Genomic DNA, 18,142 nt, shown 5'->3' with positions numbered 1-18,142 from the left:
ACGTCATTTAGATGTGATATGGAGCTGTGTGGGGTCAGAACACCTATCTCCCAGCAATTATCGTCTTTCTTGACCTTGGAGCCACTACATCTCATTCTAGTAGCTCCTCAGTTGGCCTCATGAGATTGAGTGAACCCTTTACCAGTTGTCCCACCAAGGAAAAAATCCAACTCAGGACCGGGAGTCAAACCCAGGTCCTCTGCATAGCAGTCAGATGCACTGACCACTGAGCTACAGAGGTGTACACAAAATGCTAAATAAAACAAAAGTGCTGGAACAGTGTGCCAGTTTGAAATCTGGAATTATTTTATTCTTACTGCAAATCGGTAAAAATTATGCTGAAATTGATGATAATTAATGGTAGACACTTGCAGCTTTTTTGTCTCATATTACACAAAAATTCATCGAATTTAGTTAGGAATTGCAAAGGCTAAGCAAGATAGTTGAGCCAAATGACTAATAAAATTTGCAGTTGTATATAAATGAGCCCAAAGAAAGAGAACTGTCTAATTTTTCAACTGTTGCTGTACTCTGATTATGCTTAACTATCACTGAAAGTATTTACCAAAACATGGCATTCTGTTGGAAAGAATAATAGGAAAAAATAAAAAACAGATTTACAGACATAAGAAATATTCGATGCTGTGATGTTCTAATAGAGAAACTTTGGCATGTTGAACATGATGATCTCAAATTATGCTGCCAGGTTTGACTTTCATGAAACTCATTTGGTAAAGAAAATAATGAAAATAATCAAATTTCAACAAGACACACAGCTTAAAGCTCAGTTTATAGAACCTCATGAGAAGCTGGAGCACATTGAATTTTGGAGACGTGTGCATAGCAGTTATAAAAATTTACAAGACTATTCACAGTGTATTTTAACACTACTTCCTTCAACTTACCTTTGTGAAGCTTCATTTTCAAAAATGAACCACTTGAAAAATAAATATTGCAATTAAACAATGGAAAATCCAGGATGGAACATAACAATATAGTGAATAATATATAATGAATATATACTACTCACGATATGGTGGAGATGCTGAGTCACAGAAAGGCTCAACAGAAAGACTGCCGGAAAGCTAACTTTCGGCCAACAAGGACTTTGTACTTGATTTAGAAATGCAGTGAGGTTTGTACGCACTTTAAACGATGCAAGTACAGATGAGACCAGTGCTGTTTTTCTGGGGGAACGTGGGGGATGCATACCCTTAAACTTTTTCATCGACAAGGTACTTTTTTTTTATAATGTTGAGAACTTGGAAGAGTGCCAAAGATTTATATCACGGATGTAAATTTTTTATTTCAGTTTTTCATGTTGGTAATTGCATAATTGCAATAGGAATGATACCAGTGCAGTTTTTGGTGGGAAAAGCGATGTCATTGACTGTTTCAAGCATTTCGAAGCTGCAGCAACCTTTTTCGACTACTGAATCGCTGGCAGCCAGTTCAATAAGCATGTAGTGCCCTCGCCTGCTAATAGTGGACGATGGTAGTGCTAAACAGATAAGCGTACGCTCAAACGCCGAGCTACCAATAGGTGTCTCTATGGTCCCGCTACCATGATCCTTCATAATTCATTGCCATCTTTGTTTTGTTGTTCTTTATTCGTTTGTGTTTGCTGTTCCGTACTTGTCGGTTGTGCGAAGTTTTACAGTGTGTCCTGTCTTTCGTTGCAACTTTTAAATTAAGTTGGAGGTGAGAGATGAGCAGAAAACTAATAAACTATTTTACTTGTTCTCCTGCTATAGTAAAGTCAACTGAGAGTCAGATACCTTCTTCTTCTTCTTCTTCTTCCTCCCCCCCCCCCCCCCCCCCCCGCCCCCCGAGATATTGATGATGTCATGGCTAAAAGCAGATGGGTGGCATCCCATGCTTCAGTTACAAGCAATTTTCTCTGCATTATATCCAATGTCAGAGTACCCTCAAACTTTAAAAGAAAAAAAGCACTGGATGAGACAGCCAAAAAAAGTACATTACAGCTCACTTTAATTAACTTTTCTGTTTTTGTACTTGAGCACACTACTGCAGAATAATATTGTAGCAATAAAAGATAAGTGAGAAAAAATGCCAAAATGAGACTTAAATTACAAAGAAACTGCACCATTTACAGCAAAGTACAGTGCACACACAAGCATCTGCCAACGCTTCTTTATAGAACAACATTGTAATAATGAAAAGCGCTTTTCGTTTATTATGTGGCAAAAGCTAGGACAAAAACTATGCAGAACTTCATAACAACAAACTGCTTTTGATGAGTTTGACATCATAGCTGTTTACATTAGTTTCATTTGATCAGTTGCCAGCGGGCTCACGCACATACACAGAGATGATGTTGCATATGAGCAGCGCCTTCTTCTGCTTCTGCTTGCTTGAAGTGTGGCTGTTAGCTGTATGAGCAGTAGCAACAAGTAGCCAGATGCTATAATTTAGGAAAAATTTTTCTAGCACGCCAAAGCTGCCAGATTCATGCATGTGCAGAGCAGTTGGAATTTTAGTTGGAGGTAGTCTCCACGTTACCCATGTTCAGGTTTTTTGATTTTGCTGTTCTCTCTTCATTTACACCTCTCATGTCAAACGAAAATAAAACGAATTTCTATGGTTGGGGGACCTCAAGTGAATTAAAATGCATTCACATAATTATTTAATTGGATAGATAAAAAATCTACTCACCAAGTGGCAGCAGAACACACACATAAGACAGCTGTAATTGGCAAGCTTTCGGAGCCAGTGAAGGAAAAGGACTGCAGAGGTCTAGGAAAAGGGATACATTTCGGGAAAGTCACCCAGAACTGTGGGTCAGGGGAGACTTAACATATGGGATGGGAAGGAAAGACTAATTGTTGGGGACTGCACCAGACGAGATTTGAAAACCTGAGAGCTTAAAGGTCGAAGACAAGGTAATATGCAGACAGAGATTACTGCTTAAATATCATGCGTGAGTTAATGAGAGTGAAAAGATAAGTCAATTGTGCGTAACAGGTGGGAGGAAGACAGTGAGAGATAGAAGGGAAAGACAATGAATGATGTAGAAAACTAAAACGGAGTGAAGCAAAGAATAGTTACCATGAAGAAATGCTGAGATAGAAGAAATTAATGTAAATTAAGGCCTGGTGGGTGGCGAGAACCAAGGACACCGCTCCCCTCCCACCTCTCTTACGTACAGTGCACTTAGCTTTTCACTCTTATTAACTCATGTGTGATGTTTAAGGAGCAATCTGTGTCTGCGTATCACCCTCTCTTCCACCTTGAAGCTCTCAGGTTTTAAAATCTTGTCCGATGCAGTCCCCAACAATCAGTCTTTCCTTCTCATCCCATAACGTAAGTCTCCCCTTACCCGTGGTTCTGGGTGCCTTTCCTGAAATCTACCCCTTTTCCTAGACCTCTCCAGTTCTTTATCTTCACCCTTCTTCCTTCTCCTTCAACCCTTCTGCCTGAAGAAGGAGCCACTGGCTCCAAAAGCTTGCCAGTTACAACCATCTTTTATGTTTGTGTTCTGCTACAGCTTCGTGAGTAGATTTTTTTTATGAATCCAATTAAATAATTTTGTCAATAATTGATTGTTTTTGTTGCTGTATTATTCACATAGTTATGGAAGACTAAAATACGTTATTAGTTTCATGTTTCAGACTTTATTTCCACGTTACTGGCAAATGAGCATTAATCGTTGTGCTGAACAATGAAATCATTTTTGTCCATTTGCTAAAGAATTTGGCTTCCATTAATCTTTTCTGCGCAGGCTGTCTATTTATTTGAAACAGGGTGTGTTCATTCCACATTATTGGCTAGTTTCAACTGTTCGCAGAATTTCAAAGGCACATTTTCATCTTCTGCCACGTATGGTATTATGCCATAATAAAGAACTAAACATAAGATATTACAGCACTGGTACTCCAAGAAAATTGGCATCCTAAAAACCTCACTGAAAAGATTAATACCAGGTAGTAGCCTACTTCAGTATGAATCTAGACATAAAGGTATGCACTTTATGCGGAAGTAAGCATTTTAATGTGATTTATGAAATTCCGATGCTCTTGGAGTATTCTGATGTCCTGTTTCTTTTATGACGTGATGTAAGATCTGTCAGTGCTATATACATACAAACATATGTAAATATTGATGTGAAGATGACGAAGCAGGCAAATTTAGTCAGTAGTATTGAATAAAATGTTTTGTTGCAAATATATTGACATCTATGGCAGAATTTTACAAATCTGCCTTCCATGAAACACATTTTTTTTTTACTCACAAGACATGTTTCAACACTTGTCTGGTATCTCCTCTAGGCTTGATATTATTTCATAATTCATATTGTTTACATCTTAAATTTACAGAATGCTGTTCTTCGGTAAATTGTAGACTGGCAGCATACGGTATTTTATCAGTGTAACTTACGTCTCTGGTCAGGGCGTCACTGAGTCCCTCAGGTAATGGAAAAGTTGACGCATCCCTAGTGCCTTCACACACTTTTTTTTCTCATGTTTGATAGAGAAATGCTTCCATCAAAGATTAAAGCAGGCTATGAAGTCGCCACAACTCGACCGTACGTTCTGAACCCAATGTGTTGCTACCAGTGTCAGTGTTACAATCACACTTGAATGTTCTATTGAAACCTGGCAGTAGAGATGTTCACGAGGGCGATTGCCTGCATCCTCCTCTCCACTGCATCAGTCGCAATGGCAACCAAGCACCCACATCCTGAGAATGTCTCTTGTATCTCAATGATCGGGCTGTCCAGGAGACCTGGGTGAAGGAAAAAAATGACTTACTCTGTCGCTCACAAGTTGTTGGCAAGTCAAAAGCCCTGTGTTTTACTCTCTGGCTCTTACAATACTGTTCTTGCTGCATCTCGCTCCACGAAGGACATGACCGTGCAGACTTGCGACCTCAAATTCGACACCGCGGTTTTAAAATTGCCCAGAGTCACAGTAACATCCCCATTTCCTCCTTCCACTGTGCAACAAACTCCCAAATTTTTGCCTCCAATAGTGAAATCACGTGGTACACAACTAGCAGGTCAGAAAAGACAGGAGGAATACTCCTGTGAAGACTTTTTACATCCCTACAGCCAGCAAACATCTAAGTCTTCATCTACCAACTGCAAAGGCACCAAGAAATGAAACAAAGACAAAAGCTCTTCCCCTTCGCCGAGTAGGAGATCTTCTTCAACAGTGTCACTGCGTGATACCCTCACCCAGCTGACCTCTATTTTGCCGGTGCACACTGCCAACTGTTTTTCTGCCCTGGAATCCACAGACCAACCCAGTGTGAATGCCGACGCCTCTGTAGATCTCGTGTAGCAGGATCTCCAGCCTCTGCATCTTGTAGCAGTGAGTCTCGAAAGGCCGGCACCTGAAACAGCCAAGGTGACAACCCTTCATTTTTCCCTCCTCCCCTTTCTCCATCATGACCCTTCTCCAATTGCCTGACCTTAGATCCAACAAGGAGGACTTACGGCTGCTCTTGGAATAGCAGTGTCCACTTGGTTTCTGCCTCCAGGAAACAAAATTGCATCCTCATGACCACTTTGACCTCTTGCGTTTCTTTCCAATCTGCTTTGATCCCCCCCCCCCCCCCCCAGCCCCCACTCCCCCTCCCCCCAAGAATGGCATTCCATCTCATGGGATAGTCATGCTGCTCATCTGGGATGACAGTCATAGTCAAACCATCTCAGTGAACACCCAGCTGCAAGCTATTGCAGTCTTCATTTTCCTTCCGCTCTTCACTTTTTCTGTCGTACTGTCTCCATCCCTTCATCACTCAGTGGCACTGGGACAAACTTCCTTCCCCTTTTTGCCGTTTGGTGACTTTATTGTGCTCTTCCAAAAACTGTAGGAGAGGTGCCCTCTTGGTTGACCTTCTCAATCAATTCAATCTCATCTGCCTTAACATTGGAGCACCCACGTTCATTTAGACTCCACACACACCGGTTCCCATTTGGGCCTCTCATTCTGTACTGCCCAGCTTGCCCATCATCTCAAGTAGTCCGTTCTCGCTGATTTGTACCAGAGTGACCATGTTCCGTGTGCTATCTATTTGCTGACTCCTACCCTACCTATACATATAAACCCAACTAGCAGCTTTCTAAGGCTGGCTGGAGGCCTTACTCCTTGCTGGTGATCAACATTTCTCCAGTTGTGATGACACCTTATAAACATTATCGTTATGACTGCAGAACTTTCCGTTCCTTGCATTTTGTGTTTGCTGTGCCATGTCCCAGTGCCTTGGTAGACTGCGGTGTTGCCCCCCCCCCCCCCCCCCCCACACACACACACACACACACTCTGCATGTTTATCTGTATCCAACAGTGGCGAACTGTATTCGCTATAAACAGTTAAGTGCACAGTGTCGTCGCATTCTTTGCGATAGCAAAAAAGCTAGCAGGATTTTAACAGTTCCACTCCCTCTTCCGTCATGTGGGCCAACCACCAGCAGCTCTCTGCGACCAAGGTCCATTCTGCAATTTCTGGCTTTTCTGCAGTGGATGATGTCATTGTGGACCCCATTGCTATCTCCAGCAGCTTAGACCACTATTTTGTGGAGATTTCAAGCTCTACCCACTATCACCTTGCCTTCCTCCATCAGAAATGGGCTGGGGGAGGCTCAGGTGACATTGTTCTCCTTTCTTAATCATGAATGCTACCATGCCACCTTTGCTATGAGGGAGCTAGATCATGCTCTCACTTCATCCCAATCATCTGCCCAAGGCTAGATAATAGTGACATTCAGATGTTGCAGCACCATTGTCTTGTGGGCAAGCACTTCCTCCTTCACAAGTATAATTGCGTCTGGGCAGACGGCATGTTTCCCAGACGTTGGAGTGAAGCCATCATCATACCCATACCTTAGCCCGGTAATGACAAACACAGACCTTCTTAGCTACCACTCCATTCTCTCACCAGCTGTATTTGCAACGTGATGGAACATATTATTTATGCCTGGCTGGTACGGTGGCTTGAGTCTCGCAATATACTAATGATGCACAATGTGGATTCCAAGAGTACTGTTCTACAGTTGATCATTTCATCACTTTGTGAAACCCCCCACCCAATGTCATGAACGGTTTTCTGTAAAAATGTCAGACTGTGGCTGTGTTCCTTGATTTGAAGAATGTGTGACACACTTGCTGGAGGACCGGTATCCTCTGTACTCTCTGTGTGGGGCTTCCAAGACCACCTGCCCCATTTCCTTGAGTAATTTTTAAAAGACTGAGTTTTCTCGGTCCGTATCGTTTCTGCCGGGAGCCTCAGGGCTCCGTCCCTAGCATCGTCCTCTTTGGTATAGCCATTAACCCTATTATTGCCTGTCTGCTGCTGGGTATCTCTGGCTCCGTTTTTGTTGACAACTTTATGATCTGTTACAGTTTTCCACTGTCTCCTCGAGCAGACGATTGTCTTTACTCGTGGAGCTTTGACGATGGCTCTCACTTTTCTGCTGACAATACTGTTTGTGTGAATTTCTGGTGGTGCTGTCGGTTTCTTCCACCATTCTTATACCTTGGGCCTTTTGCACTTCCATTCACTGAAACTACAAAATTCCTTAAGCTCGTGCTTGACAGGAGACTTTCTTGATCCTCCCATGTGTCTTACCTGGCCACCTGCTGTACACAGTCCCTCGGTTTCCTACATGTGCTGTGCGGCACTTCCTGTGGAGTGGATTTTACCACACTCCTCAGTTTGTACCGATCCCTTGTCTGTTTGAATGTAGACTATGGGTATTTTGTTTATGCATCTGCACGTCTGTCCATCTTACACCGTCTGAATACAATCCACCATCAGGGAATCCGTTTAGCCACTGGTGCCCTTTACACTAGCCTGGTTAAGAGTCTGTATGCAGAAGCTGCTGAGGAGCACAGTCATACCAGCGTCATGTCCTACTCGGCTGATACGTGTGCCATTTTTCTGCCGTGCCTGGCCACCCATCCTACGACTCCTCATTCAATGACCCCTTTGACCGACAGTATGGGATGCGTCCCTCTTCTCTGTCCACTCCTGGAGTTTGCTGTCGGTTATTGCTCTGACAGCTTAACTTCATGCTACCTGCCAATTTCCCAATGAGTGTGAACCCTTCACCATCTAGGCTTTGCGGGGTGGCACCTTGTTCACCTCGGACTTAATTCGCTTCCTAAGGAAACTACTCCAGAGTCAACCTATCACTGTAAGTTTCTCAACCTTCGCACAAAACTTAGCAATAATACTTTTGTGTACACTGACAGCTCTCGGACTGACCACGGTGTCGGCTGTGCCTTCATCATTGACACTGCGGATTTTCGGTATCAGCTTGCAGAACACTTCTCAGTATTTACAGCAGAGCTCTTCGCCCTGTATCAGGCCACGCAGTACATCCAGCGACACAGGCTTTTCAACTGTGTCTTCTGCTTCAGTTCTCCTAGTGCCGCGAGCCTCTGTGTGCTGGACACAGTCTGCCCCTTAGTGCAACAGGTCCAAGAAAGCTGTCACTTGCTCATTCTTGATGGAGCCACTGTGTTGTTTATTTGAGTTCCTGGTCACATCGGTCTGATGGGAAACGAGGCTGCTGATGCTGCTGCCGAGGCTGCAGTCCTCCTATGGTGGCCCTCTAGTTCTTCCATTCCTTCCAACGATCTCCGTGTTGCCATCTGTCAACAGGTGGTGTCACCACTGGTCTTCCCATCATGGGAACAAACTCCAGGGAGTTAAACTTGTCCCAGCATCTTGGCCGATCTCCTCTCGGTCCTCTCACCACAAGGAGATCATTTTAGCTAGGTTGCGTATTGCACACAGTCATTTTAGCCATCGCCATTTGTTAAGTGGTGATCCCCCTCCACTTTGTGCTCAATGTCCTCAATCTTTGACAGCTTGCCATTTCCTGACCGAATACCCTTTTTCTAACCACTTATGTTCTAATATATGTTTGCCGTCTGAGTAATCAGCTGTTTTAGTTAATGACGCAAGGGCTGTCGTCCACAGTTTACTTTTTATCTGTCATAGCAGTACGGCTACGGACATTCAATCTTCAGTTTGGAACCTCCGTTGTCACTATGACATACTTTGTGGACCTTTTTCCAAGAGGAAGTCCTCATTCTTAGCTCTCCTGCCTTTCGTCGATTGGACTTATTATGTAATTGTTTTTAACTCTCTTTTTTACCTATTAATGTTCTGAGGTTCTGGCATGGGTGCATATGACCTTAGTTGTTTTTGCACCCTAAAACAAAACAAGCAAACATAGAAAAATTTGGGGCCCAGAAGACCAGCCATTTATGCCGTTATTTAAAGTTTACTGGCATGTTTGTATTCAATGTATCTTAAAGGATAATACATGAATAAAGGACCAATATTATACATGAGTTATTAGCTTTGCTTGTAGCTATCTATACTGTACACTATGTGATCAAAAGTATCTGGGCACCCCTAAAAGCATATATTTTTCATATTAGGTGCATTGTACTGCCACCTACTGCCAGGTACTCCATATTAGCGACCTCAGTAGCCATTAGACATTGTGAGAGAGCAGAATGGGATGCTCCACGGAACTCACAGGCTTCAAACGTGGTCAGGTGATTGGGTGTCACTTGTGTCATACGTCTGTACGTGAGATTTCCACACTCCTAAACATCCCTAGGTGCACTGTTTCTGACGTGATAATGAAGTGAAAACATGAATGGACACATACAGCACAAAAGTGTACAGGCTGACCTCCTATGTTGACTGACAGAGACCACTGACAGTCAAAGAGGGTCATAATGTGTAATAGGCAGACATCTATCCAGACCATCACACAGGAATTCCAAACTGCATCAGGATCCGCTGCAAGTACTATGACAGTTAGGCGTAAGGTGAGAAAACTTGGATTTTTTGGTTGAGCAGCTGCTCATAAGCTGCATATCAAGCCAGTAAATGCCAAACGACACCTTGCTTGATGTGAGGAGTGTAAACATTGGACAATTGAACAGTGGAAAAACGTTGTGTGGAGTGACGAATCATGGTACGCAATGTGGCGATCCGATGGCAGGGTATGAGTATGGTGAATGCCCGGTGAACGTCATCTGCCAGCGTGTGTAGTGCCAACAGTAAAATTTGGAGGCGGTGGTGTTATGGTGTGGTTGTGTTTTTTTTTGTAGGGGGCTTACACCCCTTATTGTTTTGCGTGGCACTATCGTACCACAGGCCTACATTGATGCTTTAAGCACCTTCTCGCTTCCCACTTTTGAAGAGCAATTTGGGGGTGGCAATTGCATCTTTCGTGACTGAGCACCTTTTCATACACAACAATAAGATCCCTGTAATGGACTGACCTGCACAGAGTCTTGACATGAATCCTATGGAACACCTTCGGGACGTTTTGGAACGCCAACTTTGTGCCAGACCTCACCAACCGACCTCAACACTTCTCGTCAGTGCAACTCTGTGAAGAATGAGTTGCCTTCCGCAAGAAACCTTCCAGCACCTGATTGAAAGTATGCCTGTGAGAGTGTAAGGTGTCATCAAGGCTAAGGGTGGGCCAACACCATATTGAATTCCAGCATTACGGATGGATAGCACCACGAACTTGTAAGTCATTTTCAGCCAGGTGTCTGGGTACTTTTGGTCATATAGTGTATGTATATTAATTTAAAGCATTAACTTTTCGTATTTTTGTGTATAAGCTACTTAACATTGATGTTGCTATGGGCTGACTGCATCATGTGTCCTGTGCTCTGAATCTCTGCTGTCATCGGCTGGCGAGATCACATGAGATGAGGTACGAATGGCGGACAAAAGCACATTGCAGTCTCGATTTCATTGCTTCGGAAACTAATGTGCTGTATTTGGTGTAATTCATGTTTATACTTTTGTAATAAGAAAATACGCAGTGTACATATTGCTGTGCATCAAAGATCTTTCCAAAACACATTGTGTTTTTGCTGTTTCTCGTTTCCTAAAGCACCAGGATGTTCTCCACTGCTGTATGAAACCTTTACCATTCAAAGGATTGCTAAGTTTTACAGCTCTGAGGGAAAATATGCTGTCACTTAACATGGAAAAAGTGTATTTTCATCCAGGAAATAATGTACTTTTAGCCAGGCAAAATGTGGGAGGGTTCCCCAAACCCACAATATACACCCCAGTAAAGCTTATGTGGCCATTTGAATAATGTTAAATATTTTTTTAATGATCTGATCTTGCCTAAAAGTACTTAGAATTCAATTTCAGGAACAAAACGCACTAATCCCAGACTTGGGTTTGATAGTAACTCGGTGATCAAATTACAAATGAGTCCCTTCCCTTCTTACACCCCTAAAGTGACATGAACATTATAGTGTTGTGCACAGCAAGTGAAATTAATTTTTGCAGGGGTAAGGAAGAGAGGATTTAATTAGAAAGGTGAATTCTTCTGCTTAGCTTATTAAAAACTGATCAGCGGCACTTTGTTATTTTCTACTCGCAAACATTGTGGCAGTCATTCTTTGAAATTCTGTTAGTGGCAAATCCTGTCTGACCCATGCCACGACAACAATTATTCCAGTTAGTGCCAACACTCACCTCCTGTGAATATGTGGCTAAAAATCTAATCACTGTCAAAATGGAGTGTGCCAACACTGGTCTCCCGTTCCGGTAGTAGACTCGCGTGAATACTTCCCTTAAAATATAATAGTAGTTGTCAGACCAGCACATGGCAATTTAAAATTCTTATTCTCTATATTCAAGGACTTTAATATCATAAACTTGGCTGATCATTGTTAGCAATTGGACAGTACTGTATTCAATGAAGGAGCCAGGTGGAACCAATGGATGTGAATGGCAAATATTTATTCTTTACCACTTTCGAATGGTAACAAGTGTTAACATTAGATAGCTTCTGAAGGGTAACTTATCCACATCAGAATTTGATGATGAATAAATATCTACCTTTACTACTGTTGGCTTTACCTGACTTCCTCATCTAATCAAAAATATACTGGATGAATTAGAAATGAAAGGAAGGAAATTAGTGTTTAGTACCCAACTACAAGGTCACTGGTATGGAGCAAAAGCTTGTGTTGAGGAAGGATGAGGAAGTAAGTAGTCTGTGCCCTTTCAAAAGAAATGTCCTGACATTTGTCTTAAGCAGTTTAGGGAAGTCACGGAAAACCTAATTCAGGATGGCCAGATGCAGATTTGTACCATCGTCCTCCCGAATACGAGTTCAACGCGCTACCTCACTCGGTGGGTGAAGAAATTATAGTTGGCACATGGCAGTCACCTCAGTCACTTGCCAGTCAGGGAGGAAGCCGGGTGCAGAGTATAACACTACCTTTTCACACCCCAGGGGGGCTCACTGCTCTTTGGTGGGTTCGTGCTTGACTACCATGCGGCCCCATGGCCGTTCCTTTTTTAATGCCTTAGTGCATTGAAAAAGAATCCATTATCTGTGTTAAACTCAGCTTTTTAACAGTAACGTATCTGATTTTATACTTCAAAACTTACTTCTTGTTTGTAATATGTCTTGTCAAGTTGCTATGATACAATGAAGTTCCATGTACAGGAGGAGGATGATGCCTTTCCCATGCTCTGCTAATAAAGGCCCTTTGATCCAGTTTTCTACTTTTCCTAGTGATTATGTTTATTAACTGATCTCTTTGTTCATGGAAAAATATTTTATACAGTACGAATGAAAAACACGTGGTATTGACAGGTGCAAAGGCAAATACAAGAGGCTGTGAATTTTGTGAGATCAAAGATTTTAAATTAAGTGCATCCAAAGAATCTCTCAGTTGGCTGTCAGAAAAGACAGTTATTAATGTTTTACTCACCAAGCGGTGGCAGAACACACACATAAAAGACTTGTGATTGGCAAGCTTTCGAAGCCAAAGGAAGAGGAGTGAAGGGAAAGGACTGGAGAGGTCTAGGAAAAGGGGTAAATTCTGGGAAAGTCACACAGAACAGTGGATCAGGGAGACTTACCGCACGGGGTGAGAAGGAAAAACTGATTGTTGGGGATTGCATCAGACGAGATTTGAAATCCTGAGAGCTTAAAGGTGGAAAACGGGTAATATGCAAGACAGAAATTACTTCTAAAACATCGTGCATGAGTTAATAAGAGTGAGTAAGCTAAGTGCATTGTACGCAATGGAAGTGGGAGGGAGTGGTGAAAAATAGACAGAAAAGACAATGAACGATGTAGAAAACTGAAACCGAGTGAAGCAAAGAGTAGTTACAGTGAAGAAAAGCTGAGACGGAAGAAATTAATGTAAATTAATGCTAGGAGGGTGGCAAGAACTAAGGACATGGTGTAGTGCTAGTTCCCACCTGCGGAGTTCTGAGAAACTGGTGTCTGGGGGAAGGCTCCAGATTGCGCGTATGGTGAAACAGGTGCCAAGGTCATGAATGTCATGTTGTAGACTATGTTCTGCAACAGGATATTGCGAGTTGTCAGTATATACACTCTGCCTTTGTGGAGGGGTCAGCAGTACCAGCTTCGGAGCACACCATTGGTGACTCAGTATTATCCTGGTCTGGAATGTGTTAATCAACTACTTTGACAGGGCCATGACTTCCTAAAATGATGTCCTTAAATGAGATCCATTCTCTTTGTAATTCTGACCACCACACCAAGAATAGCTTTCCGGCACCCTCCCAATTTCCGCAATATTCTTGTCAGACTCTATGCTCCTTCTGCACCCATCTCCCTACCCTATGGTTCCTATCCCTGTGACTGTCCCTGCTGCAAGACTTGCCCTATGCATCCTCCTACCACCACCTACAATAGCATAACTGGCAAAACAATACTATCAAAGGGAGAGCCACCTGCGAAATGACACGTCATATACCAGCTATTATGTAAACACTGTTAGCCTCCTATATCGGCATGACTGTCACCAAATCATTAATTTGGTTTCCCAAAAATCTACCCCTTTTCCTAGACCTCTCCAGTCCTTTCCATTCACCCTTCTTCCTTCCCATTCACCCCTTCTGCCTGAAGGAGGAGCCACTGGCTCTGAAAGCTTGCCAGTCACAACAGTCTTTTACGTGTGTGTTCGGCCACCGCTTGGTGAGTAGATTTTTTTATCTATCCAATTAAATAATTTCATCAATAATTGACTGTTCTCATTGTTAAATTATTAATGTTTGATATAAGACTAAAGTGATAAGAATTAGTGAATGAAAGACTATTTAGCTGTGGTAAAAATGCCACATTAAGCTAATGAATTAATGCCAAATTACAACAGCTATTCAGAGAAGAAAACATTGTTTTATGGGCTCAGTGTTATTTGCACAGTGGCAGGGCAGCATATCAGATGTTGAATCTTATACTGGCAGATTGCATATTGTTTATCAGGTGACAAAATGTGCAAGAAGGTAAATGATAAAGCTGAAATCGAATTAATGTGTATGAAGTTTAAAATGAAAGACAAATGCTTTAATTTTTGGTTAGAAGTGCACTTTTTCTGTCTTTCATTTCATAGATTGTTTTCCTAACCATTTTAAGTTTTCTGCCTTTTCCATTCTCCCTAAGGGACTACCACAACTGAAAGTGTGAAACGGAACTTTTCTTTTCTGCTCATTTTTCTGTTCAGAATGCTGTGATTCTATTTTGACATTTAAAGAATAGGAACTTTATTTTGTTTAGGAAATATTTAACAATCTGTTATTGCTTTTTTAACATGTAGGTTGTTTGCTTTAAAAATACTCATTTTCCTTTCTTTTTATTTTCAGTAAAGATGCAAATCCAGTGAAGCAAGAAATACAAACAAATATAAAAGAAGAACCAGCATCAGATGACAGTGATAGCACAGAGAGCAATCACTTAACTAGAAGTAATGTAAGGCTTGTTTTAATTTATTGTATGCCATCATATTTATTGAGAACTGTTAAAACTATTATTGCTTATTTTTAGAAGACTATGTCACAAATCTATAATCTTCACTTTACCAAATTTAGTTTGTAGGGTATTCTGTTTTAGGTTTTTTTTCTGGTTTCTCTCTAACTGCTCCAAGTTTGAAATTTGCAAGCCTAGCACTATTGCAAGTTAAAGGCTTGTCTGACATTAAAGAAACATTTCATGTCTCTTCAGAAAGACAATCTTTTTAATGGCAGTAAGTTCATATTTGTTGATGTGTTGTTATGTTACATGCAAGTACACCAGATGGTTTTGTACAAAAACTGCATATTAATGTTTTATTCAGAAACAACAATTATTATAGTGAAAAGACAAATGGTATATTTTTAGAAGTGTTTGAAACTTCTCTTGTGACAAATCTTATAAAGCCATCAGTTATTGTCATGGATATTGCTTCACATCATTCTGTTTAAGATGAGGAACAAACTTTAGCTACTAGAAAGACAGATTTGTTCACTGACTGAAAAGACAGGATGCATATGTTAATCTTGGAGCTGAGTTCAAGAAAACTGAATTGGCCGAAATTGTAGTACAGAAAAAACCATACTTCGCAAATTGATCAAATGGAAGACTTGGGCGTAAAATTGTTTAGCTTCTTCAATGTCATTGTCATTTCAATGTTATTGAAGGTACATGGATAAAAATAAAACAATCCAGACAACAAAAAGTTTACAGTTTCTGATGTTGAGGAACTTCTTATGAAAGCTGTGTGTGTGTGTGTGTGTGTGTGTGTGTGTGTGTGTGTGTGAGCAGTGAGGCAGCGAAGAGGAAAAGCGCTGTGCAAGAGTGCCCAAAAGAGTTAATTATGTATCTGGAAGAATGCAATGATAGCTTGAGCACTGCAGAAGGAAGAGATTAATTATCAAATGTTGTCATCAGTGATGTGAGTTGAGTTTTTCCAGTACTGTACCGTAATTTAACACAGCTGTGCATCTAAAAAGGTGTCATTGACAGATGACCATATTGTGAATATTTCCATCAGTTTAAAGTTGTGCTGATAGTTTCTTCTGTCATCGGTTGGTAGAAGAAGTTAGTAATGAAAATGAAAAATTATATAAGTGTTGCATAACTGTAAAAATAATTCATGTTATTATAATTAAATATAACAAATAACTTTAGATGATGTAATGTGCCAGATACAGAATAGTTTCATCATCTTTTTTTTATTAATTTTTTTATTTTTTTCAAACTTACATATTGGACCTAGTAATTGTAAATAAATTTATGCCGATAAATATTATTGTACCAGATAGAAACACACTCGTCAGTAATATGGTGTGTTCTTTACTTTGCTCCAGGAGGAGAATTAGTGAATAGTATAACACATAAAATATTAGTTCACTTTATTATAACACAGATAAGAAGTATTACTTAATTTTGTTCAGTCCATGTCCACTGGACTATGAGTATTTGCAACTATCCCTGAATATTATCGTTATCAATCGATATAGACAAAACACAAATCTTCACTCAGAGTAAATTTAACAATAACTTTCATGTAGTGTTCTGTCTCATAAAGTGGTCACACAGCTGGCCTACTAGAAGTCAATGCTGTCGCAGACTGGGCTGAGCAGTACTGTGCTCAGCAGTAAGTAGAAGAGTGGCTCAGATGGTGTAGCAAAATGTTTCTGGGTGCTGTTACGCCAGTGTCACTCATTTGTTGATGTGGCTTTCAGTGACTGTCTTCTGTTGTTGCATTGCAAGGCATCAACTTTGCTTTTGTACCTTTCTCTTCAGATGACATCACATATTATGTTCTTGCTGTTAATAAAATGAGTCAGAGTGACCATCGTGCCATACGCCTCATCTGGCAACACTGCCACATGGCCACATGAACTGTCAGTACTAATTATTCATGTTTCACCTATAGTGACAGTTTTATTATCTTTTCTGTACAGTTTTTAGCCTAGCTTTCCTATGCCCTATATTCACTTGCACAGAATCAAATTAAAGTTTAGCCTTCTGTTCAATTTCATCCTCAAATGTACTTAAATTGAATGATAATATGGGCAAATAACAATGAACATACAACAATGCATAATATTCATATTCTGAAGTGCCAAAAAAACTGGTGTAGGCACGCGTATTCAAATACGGATGTATGTACTCAGGCAAAATTAGGTGCTCCTATTGCCAGCGCCTATAAAAGATAACAAGTGTGTGGCGCAATTGTTAGATCGGTTACTGCTCCTACAATGGCAGGTTATCAGAATTTAAGTGAGTTTGAACGTGGTGTTACATTTGGCGCACAGGCGATGGGACACACTATCTCGGATGTAGCGATGAAGTGGGGAGTACCGTGAATATCAGGAATCTGGTAAAACATCAAATCTCCAACATTGCTATGGCTGGAAAAAGATCTTGCAAGAACCGGACCAACGACAACTGAAGAGAATCGTTCAGTGTGGCAGAATTACAACCCTTCTGCACATTTCTGCAGATTTCAGTGCTGGGCCATCAGCAACTGTCAGCTTGCAAACCATTCAACGAAACATCATCGATATGAGCTTTCAGAATGGAAGGCCCACTCATGTACCCTTGATGACTGCACGACACAAAGCTTTATGCCTTGTTGCCTGGGCCCGTCAATACTGACATTGGACTGTTGATGACTGGAAACATGTTGCCCGGTCAGACGAGTCTCGTTTCATATTGTATGAGCAGATGGCTGTTTACGGGTACGGAGACAACCTCATGAATCCGTGGTCCCTGCATGTCAGCAGGGCCTGCTCAAGCTAGTGGAGGCCCTGTAATGGTGTGGGGCATGTGCAGTTGAAGTGATATGTGATGGGGCTCCTCATACGTCTAGGTACATCTCTGACAAGTGACACATAGTAAGCATCCTGTGTGATCACCTGCATCCATGCATGCCCATTGTGCATTCCGACAGACTTGGGCAATTTCAGCAGGACAATGCGACACCAACACATCCAGAATTGCTACAGAGTGGCTCCAGGAGCACTCTTTTGGGTTTAAATACTTCCGCTGGCTGCCAAACTCCATAGACATGAACATTATTGAGCATATCTGGGATGCCTTGCAGCGTGCAGTTCATAAGAGATCTCCACTCCCTCATATTCTTACTCATTTATAGACAGCCCTGCAGGATTCATGATGTCAATTCCCTCTAGCACTACACACATTACTCAACTCATGCCACGTCTTATTGCGGCACTTCTGTGTGCTTGCAAGGCCCTATAAGACATTAGGCAGATGTATCAGTTTGTTTGGCTCTTCAGTGTATCTGTAGCATTTGATAAACTACACAGTTCCAGGGTCATACTAGAAGGCAAAGGAATG

The 18,142-nt window shown here is 41.4% G+C and overlaps 1 protein-coding gene across 1 annotated transcript in view; it reads left to right on the top strand.

Moving 5' to 3' along the window:
• The window catches only part of LOC124612662 (non-homologous end-joining factor 1-like), a 146,824-nt gene that overhangs the window by 114,500 nt on the left and 14,182 nt on the right, over positions 1-18,142 (top strand). The window contains exon 5 of the mRNA XM_047140984.1: positions 14,659-14,764. Coding sequence (XP_046996940.1) covers positions 14,659-14,764 — 106 coding nt within the window. The remainder of the gene's footprint in view (positions 1-14,658; positions 14,765-18,142) is intronic.

This window comes from Schistocerca americana, chromosome 4 (genome assembly GCF_021461395.2).
Source record: "Schistocerca americana isolate TAMUIC-IGC-003095 chromosome 4, iqSchAmer2.1, whole genome shotgun sequence".
In the NCBI taxonomy this organism is placed as follows: domain Eukaryota; kingdom Metazoa; phylum Arthropoda; class Insecta; order Orthoptera; family Acrididae; genus Schistocerca; species Schistocerca americana.
This window is presented reverse-complemented; position numbering and strand designations above follow the sequence as displayed.